Genomic DNA, 12133 nt, shown 5'->3' with positions numbered 1-12133 from the left:
TCATAGTTAGAATCTAATATCTCATCATTAGGACTTAGAACTTAATAATCATCACTAGACTTATATCTCATAGTTGAATCTAATGTCTCATCATTAGGACTTAGAACTTAATATATCATCACTAAGACTTAATGTCTCATAGTTAGAACCTAATGTCTCATCATTAGGACTTAGAACTTAATATATCATCACTAAGACTTAATGTCTCATAGTTAGAACCTAATGTCTCATCATTAGGACTTAGAACTTAATATATCATCACTAAGACTTAATATCTCATAGTTAGAACCTAATGTCTCATCATTAGGACTTAGAACTTAACATATCATCACTAAACTTAATATCTCATAGTTAGGACAACTAGAGGAGGAAGTGTATGAAAAAGAGTGTTGAGCTGGTATACTGGCATATTGTCTATGCTGCAGTTCTAGGCTATGTGAGCTCTATGAGCTCGCAGGTTTTAGTCAACAGCTGTTAAAATGTGAATGTGGTGAAAGGGAGTTCGGATGCATCTCAGATGTCTGACTTTTGTCTCCATGAAGCATCTGGTTCTGGTTTAGCCACTCCTAAACCAACACAGCGTTTAAGTTTGGTGTCAAAACTGGTCTCACAGCACAAATCTCCACAACACTTCTCAATATTATTGGACAATTATGTAGAATAATTACTTGGTGCAATAATTTGTCAGCTACATGTGCAAAATGTGCTATGTATCCACTGCTGCTGCTTGTTATTCACACTGTACTCATTTATGTTCGTCCTGTTCGTATGTTCGTTATGTTTATGTAGACACAGGACTTCATGTTGACTCAGTAGAACAATAGTATTGGTGCAATCCATTTGAAACTCTTTTTAACCTCTGATCTTGTAACCTAATCTCACTTTAGTTCTACTTTTATTTATTTATTACTGAAGCTGTGTTACTTTATACTATTGGCTTGCTCTTTTCTTACCTTCAATTTGACTGTGAGCAACTAAAAACTTCCCCTGAGGGGATCAATGAAGTTTTCTGATTCAGAAGATTCTTGCTGATGTTGATATGGGCCTGCTAATAAAAACATTACTCCTTCACATTAATATCTGCCAGTGTCTCTGTTTCTATGCTGTTTTGCTGCACCTTTTTAATATTGGTCTCTAGTTGTTTTGCTGTTGTCATACAGATTTTGTTATTCTTTGCCTTTACCACGTAAAGGGCCTTTGAGTACCTTTTTTAAAGCGCTATATAAAAAAACATTATTATTAAGTGTAAATGTCTCTGATAAATTGCAGTAATATTCTCCTAGTATTATGTTTACATGTTAACAAGACATTGTAGTTCGATAGTGTCACCTTGTGGTCTGTTCTGGTTTTATTTTGAAAAGCGCCGTTTTCTTCTTCTGATGTTTTTTTGTGATGCTAAACTTCCTGCTACTCTCTCGTCACAATGTGGTGCTCACCATAGACACCAACGGTAAAAACTTGTAAACACGTTAGTTATTTATCATATTCATTCTTCATCTTGTAAAGAAAGGGTTTACATTGTCATTTACTTCATTATTGTTGTATTGTTCGTACATATTATTTCCACGAGCTCCAAACTGTGAGGGTTTGTCAAGCTGGAGAGCGTGCTAGCTGATGGACGGAAACTCTGACTAGCGCCCTTACGTATACTATTTCATTTAAAAGAAGCATGTGACATTTTATTTCTCATAATAGCTTAAACCGTATATCATTTCATATGCCATATTGTTTATTAGTTAAATGTTAAAATGATTTGTATCGGGTGTAAGCATGATTTAATACGTGAACATGACTTATGTGTGAATTATCTGTAAAGCTACATAATGATTTTGTATTAGTTCTGTTTTATTCTGTAGATTTCACGGTGTTCATGGTGCTTATGGTGCAGCTGGTGCTTCCTGAGAGGAAGAAATTAATTGACACCGGTTTGAAACTCTATACGTCTGGTGCAATAAATCCAAGGAGCCGCTACATTAAGGAGGAAATGAGATAAGATAAGAAAAACCTTTATTTTCCCCACAGTGGGGAAATTGCGGTTTGCAACAGCAAAGACAGGTGAGTGCACAGAGATAAGTAAGTGTAAGTTCATTCAATCAGATAGCTCTGATTTCCTCAAAGCGACAATGCATAACCATCTCATAATTAACATCTCTGTGTTAGATATATCCAGGTTATATTGAGATAGTTATAACCACAGCCTTGAAGTTTTCTTTGCTGGTGAATGCAAAACGCAACCGGTGAAATAATATTGTACCGAAATGTCACACATAACCAACAGTTATTGTTGATATTATCAGCTTTTGGATATTTGTAAAAATGTGGCCATTATAAATCCTTAATACGAATTTCTTTGTCAGTGCTAGTAATTCATCTTAATTCATCTTTTATTCAGAAGCAACTGGTAAGAAGGACTTTGTATCTGAAACATTTTATTTGGATAAAAAGGCATTAGTTGGCATAAACATCTGACACCAACTGATTAGTGCTGAGTCACAGTTCGCTACACACAGATTTTGTAATTAAGGCTCCTGGTTGTACACACATCAAACAACCGTATGTCTTCCTTAAGAAGCAGTTGGTTTGACACCCAGGTTTGTGTGTATTTGAGCACTGTGCGTGCACCGTTTCTTCTTCTGTGAGACATTGTGACACTTCTAATAGAAATAATGCACTTTAGTTAGAGTTTTCTGCATTGTTTTTAGTCGTTTATGTGAAAACGTTAGTTAGTTAGTGCACACTTGATGAGAGGCGCTTAGAAGTAGTTCTCGACGTCGCCCATTTCCACAACCACAGTCTTCAGCTGGGAGTAGTACTCGATTGTCACCTGGCCGTTCTCTCTGCCAAAGCCTGGAGAAGCACAGTAGAGGTCATGTTAACAGTGTCTGTTTTAGTCATTCACCCCACTTTCATTCCGGAAAGACAACTTGGGTCGATCACTGCAATACAATCCAATACTATGGATGTATTTTCTTTGCATTTACATTGACAAAGTGGATATTCTGACCATTTTAGTTTTTCTGAATTGCTAAAACACTAAACCCCATTCTCTGAACCAAATGCTCAGTGGCCTAAACCCATTGGTCGATTCAAGCAATCATTTAATTGCATTTCACACTGGGATGCACTTTTCTTAAAGATATGTTTTTGGGGATTTTAGCTTTTAATAGACGGGACAAGTGTAGACAGGAAAGGGGGAAGACATGCAGCAAATGGCCGCAAGTGGGACTTGAAACCTGAGCTGCTGTGTCGAGGACTGAGCCTCAATATACGGGGGCCTGCTCTACCAGGTGAGCTATCCCAGGCCTTGGGCTGCACTTGTGTTGCAAAATAGTAAACACAGGCAGCATAAGTTACATACAACTACAACACAATTGCTATCATTTACGTTTATTACATTACATTTATCGTAACTACTCAAAATTGTACACACGTTTCTTTGGCCGGACCCAACACACAGACGTGATGCTGAGGGAGAAAACCATAAATCTTTGATTTTGCGGTTTCATAATATTTTTTTCTTTGTACCGTCATGTGCTTTTCATTTCGTTTTTTATTCTTTGGCCTTTGCAGTTGGACTACTGTGTTGTTCTACAAGTGCCACATATACAGACATTCAATATATTACTTGCGGTTTACAAGATATTCACTTTACAAGTTGTGGTATACTTTTTCATTGCAAATCGTGTTTACTGTAGGAAATGCTGCAAACAATATCTTTCTGTAACCTAAGGCTCTACACGCTGTGTTCTCAAATTTTTTGAGGTAATGTCTAATGAATGCTCTGTGGTGTTTAGTTATTGGACGGCTGTGTGTATGATCTGAAAGCATTGTTGGAGTTTGCCAGCAGAGTCAGGTGTTTTGTGAATATAGTTTGTTTTGTGTGTACAGTGTTGAGAAAATGGATGAGGTTTTCAAGAAATGTGTCTTAGCAATCAAGAAAACCTGTAACCTTAAAAACATCCTACCCGACATCTTGTATCCTCCAAATGGCACTTCCACGGGGCTGACGTTGTAGTTGTTGATGAAGCAGGTCCCTGCCTCCATTTTCTCAGCCACACGATGGGCTCGAGAAATGTCCCTACAAGCAGAGGAAAGGAACTGATTTCAGATACACATAAAAAAAAATCAGTAATAGTGCTGGGTTCAAATAATTGATTCTCTAATTAAAATTGATCTTTGAGTGATCAGATATCGACTCATAAAATCCAGAAATCAATTTTTTAATAATGCCTTTTTACCATGGATGAATAAGTCAGAAAAAGTACTTTTTGGGGGTCAATTCTTAATAAACACTGGCGCATTATGAACAATTATTTGAGGGTTGATTCTTGATTGTACACTTTGCACCAATAGTTCTTTTATATCCAGATCAATTGGTATTGTAACTGAAGTCCCTAGCCTAATTGATATAGAATCCAAAATGTAATTGTATCGGGACATCAGGAAACTGTTGGTGATACCCAGCCCTAGTCAACTTGGTCACACAGCTTCATCTGCCCTCTACACACAGAGAATACTATTGTACAGTGGATTCCACTTGGTAATTGCAACATTTTTATTGTCTGCTTTGTGCAATAAACTCATTATCTTCCAGAGCAAAGTGTCCGCATTGTTAATCAGTAATTGCAATAGACTGCTGAGTCATGCCAAACTCGAGTGTCCTCTGGGTGGACTCTGACCTGGTGAAGACTCCAGAAGCCAATCCAAAGGTGGTGTTGTTGGCCCTTTGGATCACTTCTTCCTCCGTGTCGAAAGGCAGCACAGACATGACTGGGCCGAAGATCTCCTCCTTCACACAGGTCATGTCATCTCTGCAGTTATCTGTGCCAGGAGAAGGGACTGGGTGTTAATAATGGTGCATACTGGGACACGCGGAGTAAAAACAGACTATGACTATGTCATGGTATTGCTTCAGTAGCTTATTGTTTATTGTTGATTACATTCTCAATTAATCGATCAGTTGTTTGGTTTATAAAATGTCAGAAAATTGTGAAAAATGTGGATCAGAATGCCCAAGACGACGTCCTCAAAATGTTTTGTCCACAGCTCAAAAAAATATTCACATTTAAGAAGATGAAATCAGAGAATTATTTTCAGTAAAAAAAAATCAAATGAATTAATCCATAACCAAAATAGTTGGTGTTTAATTTAATAGCTGACAACTAATTGATTAATCTTTTCAGAGTGTGTACAGCTGAGTGTTACAAGAAATCAAGACATCCTACCGAGTACACAGGGTGACATGAAAAAGCCCCCTTTCAATTTGGGGTCACTGGGGACAAATGGCTCTCCTCCACAAAGCACTTTGGCTCCCTGGAAAAACACACACAGACAGCATTAAACATAACTCTGAGAACTAAGAACTTTTCATTCTCCTTATCTCTCTCTTTCTCTTTCTCAGCCTAATCAGCTGAGTGGGGGTGTTCACTCTTTCATTCTAAACCCCGGCCTGTTTTGCTGCAGTTTTGGGGTTGAACAGCTTTTGCTCTGAACATTGCATCGTGCATCGAGCTTTGAGCTATGTTTTGTCTCGTTTTGAGGCTGTCAGAGATGTCACCCAATCAGCAGTGATGTGTTTGTAAACTCATGGTAATAAAAAGGCAGTGCGCTTGTGCACACAGCAAGGTGTTCAACGCACCACCGTTTCAGTTTAGATAAACGTTTTGTTGGGGCTGAACGTGCCCCGGTCCCCCACGCCTTAACCCTAAGCCTATGGGTTTATTTCAACCAAAACTAGAGTTGTGATGGTTGGAAAAGTGGAAAGACAACCAAAAACGGCTTTAATAGTATTTTGTTTCCGTTGACTTTCTCAGCAAAACAAGCACTTTTGTGATGGTAAATACAAGCTGCACAATTACCCCATTAACTTACATTGTAGCTTGTTTCGCTGACTGCCAACTGCAGCGATCTCGCTTAATACTGGACCAATGTCAAAGATTGTTGTTGCCATCGGTCACTCAGACACAAATAGGAAAATACTTTACTGAAGTCTCTCCTGACTGGACTGCTTTGAGGTCTAGTGAATTAACCGGTGGTGCTATCACAGCTGAGTGATCTTCAGACCAACCTCTGTATCAATTTATGGTTACTCCAAACTAATCACCCAAGGGTTATAAACACACCTCTTTCTTGGCCTGATTGACAAAGCCCAGCACTTTCTCCAATTGCGTCTTGCTGATCAGCGCTCCCATGCGGGTGCCATCCAAAAGGGGGTCCCCCACAGAGATGGCCTTGGTCCTCTTCACCACTTCTTCCAGGAACCGGGGCAGGATCTCTCTTTGCACATACACTCTGGTCCCATTGCAGCAAACCTATCCAATGCAAATAGAAATGTTTAAGCTGCCAAGAGCTGACAAAGAAAGGATTTGATTATTGATTACTTTCATAAAAACTGAAACAGTCAACAAATCAACAGTGAAAACACCTTGAAGTGTGAAATTTCCCCTCATACCTTGTTCCCCCCATTAAGAACACCAAACAAAAAAAACTTATTTATTTTTCTCGATTACATAGTTTTATGATCATTAGAAGCCAAAATCACAATTAAAATTTGATAAATTGCACAGCCCTACAACACAATGCATAAATAATACAACTGCCTCACCTGTCCCTGTGTCAGGAAGTTTGCCATGAGTGCTCCCTTCACTGCGTTTTCCAGCTCACAGTCTTTGAAGATCAGGAGGGGAGATTTCCCTCCAAGCTCCAGAGTCACCTGCTTCACCCCCTTTGCAGACATTTCCATGACCTGTTTGCAAGGAGAACACCCCGGGCATTAACAATGGGCTTTGTAGAGCAGTCAAAGAGCATGCTTTAAAGTACACCTTAAAATAACTGCATCACATTGTTCGTGCTTCCATTTCTTCTACTTTGAACAGGGTTTTCCTTCCTCCCAGGTATCCACTGGTTTCCATTCATTTGACTAGGATATAACAGTCATGCAGTGTCTTGAAAGGATCAATCTTGCACTACATATCTACATCAATTGTAATTAAAGTTGTATTATTATTATTATGCAGTTATTCAGTGCAAATTTTTATATTAAGATAAACTCACATATACATCATTTTCTCAAACAAGTTGAAGCTGTGCTTCCGTGTGTGTGTGTGTTTGTAACAAGCATAAGCACAGGGTCAGCGCACTGCCTAGGCACATTTTAATGCGCTGTTAAACTAATAAAAAGCTCTTAGCTTAATCACTTTCTGCTATACACCAAGAATGCGCCTGAACACACCTCCCTGTAAGACCAGCATGCCCATGGGCGCACAGAGGGGCACATGTGCATTTACTATATAAACGACGTGGGCGCTGAATGATCTTAAATTAAAAAAAGACAGGGCTTTGCGCCACGCAGGGTGCAAGATAGGGCCATGAGTCCCAGTTCACCCGTCTGGGAGGCTTGGATGTGATTTACGTGTCTGTGGACCGTCGTGCAACCGCGATTTTGATAACAATAATCTGGTTACCTCCCATTTCTCTTCTTTGCCTGCCCAGATAATTTGGCCCACCCATAAGAGAGATACATCATGGATTTTAAATGAGCAGAGTGGCAGTTGGTAAAGGCCACAACCCTAGCCTCCACCTTGCAGTTCTGGTCCTAATTGTTATTGTTGGTTAACAATTAATCATTACCATCATTAATGCAGTCATGGTGTTCATGTGAGGGTGTAGAAGTAGTTTAAGTCTCATTTTATCCTAATATTTTCTGTCCTGTTCACGGATTAAGTTCCTGCTATTGTAGCTGATCAACAAATTTATAAGGTCTCCTGAATACATTAAGCCTGGTTGCCTGTTCTCTTAATCCGGATTTAGACTGCCTGTGTCAGCCGTCCGACAAAAACACTGGCATGGTCCTTTTTGTTTAGGAATCAATTTGTATGCTGTATACCGTGACTGTGGCTTGTATGGCACACTTGATCACTTCCGTTTAGTTAAACAACATGTTAAAATTCATTGCAACGTACCTTTTTGCCGGTTGCCACACTGCCAGTGAAGGAAACTTTGGCCACCTTTGGGTGATGGCAGAGCAAGGTGCCAGTGTCAGCTCCACCTTGAACCACACAGAAGAGCCCATCGGGTACTCCTGCCTCTTTGTAGATCTCAGCCAGAATCACGGCAGTCACAGGAGTCATTGGAGAGGGCTTATATACAATGGCGTTACCTAAACACAACCAGATTTTAACACAGAAAGTTAACGTCTACACAGCTGTTCATGTTTAAGGTAAACAAGAGACACATGACTGCTGGACAAACAGAAAGAATGATCTCAAATCTTATAATGTGGAAATACACACTGGTACACACTCACCACATGCCATAGCAGGAGCAGATTTCCATGCAGCGATCTGGAAGGGGTAATTAAACGCACCGATTCCTACACACACACCGAGGGGCTCCCTCCGCGTGTACGCAAATGATCCACCAGGCAGCTGGACGTGTTGGCCTTCGATGAATGAAACACAACGCAACTTTAAAAAACAACACTACACGCAGTTATGGAACTTTTGAAAATCTCACTCTTTTTTTTTACAAAAAAAAAAAAAGGTGTGAGTGCACCCACCTGCAAGGGTACCAGCCAGGCCAGCATAGTACTCAATGGTCTGCCAGGATATATCAATATCCACCAGTGTTTCAGTGATGGACTTGCCATTGTTGATTGTTTCTAACTTTGCAATCTTCTCCCTTCTTTCCTATTTTTATTGAAAAAAAATTGTAAAAGCAAACTTTAATAAAAAAACTATTTAAAAAGTTACTCTGTTGTTATACATACATACATATGGGGTATTATACAATAACTGGCAAATACAGGTTAAAATCCTAAGCCGCGTGTCATCAAATAAGCCACACAGACACACAAAAGGTTTATTTTGTGCAAATGTAGGCCAGCAGTTAAAGGCGGTGGGGGCGTGTTTGCGCTTTTAATGAATAACTAGTGTCTTACTGTGTACTTGCGACGCAACACTGTAATCAGACTGGCTGGCTTTGATACTAGCTGGTTTTTGGTGACACAGCTTGACCATCTCACCCTGATAAGGCGGGCCGCCTCTAACATCACCCGAGCCCTCTCCATGCCTGCCATCTTGCTCCACTTTAGGTAGGCAGCGTGGGCACTCTCTATGGCCTCCTCCACCTCCTCAGCACCACAGGGTACCATCTGACACAGGACACGGCCTGCACATGAATATCAGCAGGTTAGTCTGGCTGAGCTCCAAGACAAGTTAGTAAAAAAAAAAGTGTTGCACAATCTGGTTCTAAATACATTTGGCCTGATGGATCCTGGGAGCGCCTTGGTAGCTACCTGGTTGAGCATGCAACACTCATTTTTTATCGCATTGGCTGCGGGTTCAATTTCAACCCACCGCCCTTTACTGCATGTAACCCCCCCTTCTTTCTCCCCCATTTCCTGTTAGATAGCTGTCCTATAAATTAAAGGCAGAACGCCCCCCAAATAATAATAGTAAAAATGCATATGGAGCCAGAGTGTGCCACACTTTTCATACTTTTCAAATCTATTTCCAGCACCTCAGAACAGCACTTATATAAACACAATAATTAAAGCCTGGGGGAGTTATTAGCTGTACTGTAACAAATGGAAGTTCCAATGTAAACACATTCAACTTAAAAATGCCCCAAAGTTACTCCAACCCAACAAAGAATAAGTAGAGATGGGAGGGTACGTTACATAACGCCATGTTCTCGAAGAGTGACTCCGCTGCACAGAAATGACCTAAACCTTCAAACTGCATGGGCTTTAACTTTTTTTCACAAATGTAATTCATTTTTCATCAATCATTTATTATATTTTAAGATATGATGCATTAGGCCGCATAGCGTTGGTGTGTCCTGTATGTACCAGTCGCAGGTTCAAACACGGGCTCTGCGTTTTTCTCCTGCCTGGGCCTCACTCGCTTCCCACCCCAGAAGTTCAGAGGATCTGTAACCAGCACGGTCCCTGTTGTGGCTCCGGGCATGGTGTCGAGAATTGACTGAGCCATATTCAGAGAGAGAAAGAGAGAGGACCTGCAAGGGCACAGGGAATTACAGCAACGTTGTTAATGACTGGACAAAATAATGTTTAGGACAAGTGTAGCACACTCTCTTCCCCTCCTAAGTTAAAAGTTCGCAGTGTTTAAGTGTGAAGCTGACACAAAGCCACCCAGCTAAACTAGCTAATACTGGAAAAAGCTGCGCACGAGAGCATACGAAAGTCATACAGTAGCTAGTATCTTACCGTGTGTGTACTTCAGCAGACGGAGTGGAGTGAGTTTGATTTGGACTGGGAGGGGACATAAATAATAACGCTGAAGTCCCGTTGGTTCGCACCAATGGGGTAAGCCTCTCCTCACTAAGCGTAGCTTCTATGGCGTCATTTTAATGCTAAGAAGCCATCACCTGCAGTTAGCATCCCATTGACTGCCATTCATTTTTGCGCCACTTTGACAGTGAATAACTTTATTTTTGAAGCGTTTCAAGACTCTATTTGTCCATTGTTTATTTCTAAAGGAACACAGCAATGTATAAAAAGGCGCCATTACCCTGTACCTCGCGTTGTGGCTCCGTAGCTCCGTAGCGTTTTAGTAGGCTAACGACTGCGTTATAACCACGCGACCTACCGGCGCATAGTCAACAAATCACCGTAATGTCAGGAGAAGCTCACAGACAGTTTTACATCAGCTGTTTAGGTTTAATTACGAACGTTAACTAGCATGTTAGTTAGCAATAATTAGCCTGTTCCTATGTCATCTCCTTACATATACCTACGCTCTCCGTCTCTGCTGATTGAGAATGATTGTTGATTTCTCTTGGCACAGCTACCAGAAGACATACAACTTAAAGAAAAACTAGATCACTTATATCTTAAAAAGCTCAAGGGGCTCATGTAAGGTCTCGGGCTAAGTGGATAGAGGAAGGGGAGAAAAATACGTCTTATTTTAGTGGATTAGCAAAAAGAAGACAGGAGAGAAAGATAATTAATTCGTTATTGGTTAATGATTCAGAGTGCACAGATAGAATAACATCTGAAGAAATTCATCAATTTTACTCCAAACTTTAAGGCTCTGATTATTCAAGATATGACTCAGATATTTTCCTTGGTGGTTTGAGGCCATATATCCCCGAGATAGACCTAGCCTTTAAAGAAATCGGTGACTCTGAGATCAGAACGGCAGAATTAGATGAACATTAAGAGAACAGAAGTAGGGAAAGCCCCAGAACAAGATGGCCTGACATCCAACTTTTACAAATTCTTTTGGGTTGACCTGAAAGGATTTTTATTGGAGGCTAAAGGACACTTACACCTACAATGAAACAGGGACTAATAACTCTCATTCCCAAACAAGGCAAAGACAAAAGATATATCAATAATCTTTGTCCTATCACCGTATTGAACACTGGCTACAAGCTGTTTTCTCATGTGATTACTGACAGGTTGAGGAATGGTCTGGCTGATGTTATAAGTGATACTCAATCTTCTCCGAGATAGATCTATACATAACAATATAAGATTGATATTAGATTTGTTAGACTATAAGCACTTAATTAAGGATGACGGAATTATTCTTTTTTTGGACTTTTACAAGGCCTTTGACATGGTTGAACTTACATTTCTTTTATGGACTTTGGAGTGTTTTGGGTTTGGGAATAAGTTTGTTGACATAATCAATCTTCTATACAGACATCAATAGTTCAGTCTCTTTGCCATTTGGAACATCTAAGCACTTTGATATGAAGAGAGGCGTTCGACAAGGTTGTCCAACCTCGCCTTTGTTATTTATCATTGTAGCGAGTTACTAGCAATCCATGTAAAAAATAACTTGAACATCCAACCCCTAAATGTCATGGGAAATTCATTGGTAATATGTCAACTGGCACATGACACCACACTTTTTTTTTTAAAGAATGCAAGACAAGTTCCAGCGGCATTAAAAGAGATTTCTTTGTCCTCCAAAGCATCTGGTTTAAAGTTGAATATGGAAAATGTGAAATTTTAACTATTCAAGACCATGATATGATTAATATGTATAATTTCCCAGTTAAAAATGAAGTCAGAAAGCATTATAATTTCCAAAGATAAAAAGGTTGTCTTCAAAGAAACCTATCTGCTTTTGGACACCTTTTACTTACTGAAATGCAAAGT

At 39.9% G+C, this 12133-nt stretch overlaps 1 protein-coding gene across 1 annotated transcript; it reads right to left on the bottom strand.

Moving 5' to 3' along the window:
- Positions 1-2409: 2409 nt before the first annotated feature.
- Positions 2410-10487, bottom strand: LOC116696438 (4-trimethylaminobutyraldehyde dehydrogenase). Its single transcript, XM_032527453.1, has 12 exons — positions 10229-10487; positions 9851-10017; positions 9023-9168; positions 8558-8687; positions 8306-8440; positions 7962-8158; positions 6605-6745; positions 6123-6311; positions 5226-5313; positions 4680-4821; positions 3966-4078; positions 2410-2847 (listed from the first exon to the last, which is right to left on the bottom strand). The coding sequence occupies exons 1-12, from the start codon at positions 10285-10287 to the stop codon at positions 2753-2755; spliced, it is 1602 nt and encodes a 533-aa protein (XP_032383344.1). The 5' UTR covers positions 10288-10487; the 3' UTR covers positions 2410-2752.
- Positions 10488-12133: the final 1646 nt, after the last annotated feature.

The sequence above is a fragment of the Etheostoma spectabile genome, chromosome 2 (assembly GCF_008692095.1).
Source record: "Etheostoma spectabile isolate EspeVRDwgs_2016 chromosome 2, UIUC_Espe_1.0, whole genome shotgun sequence".
Lineage (NCBI taxonomy): Eukaryota > Metazoa > Chordata > Actinopteri > Perciformes > Percidae > Etheostoma > Etheostoma spectabile.
This window is presented reverse-complemented; position numbering and strand designations above follow the sequence as displayed.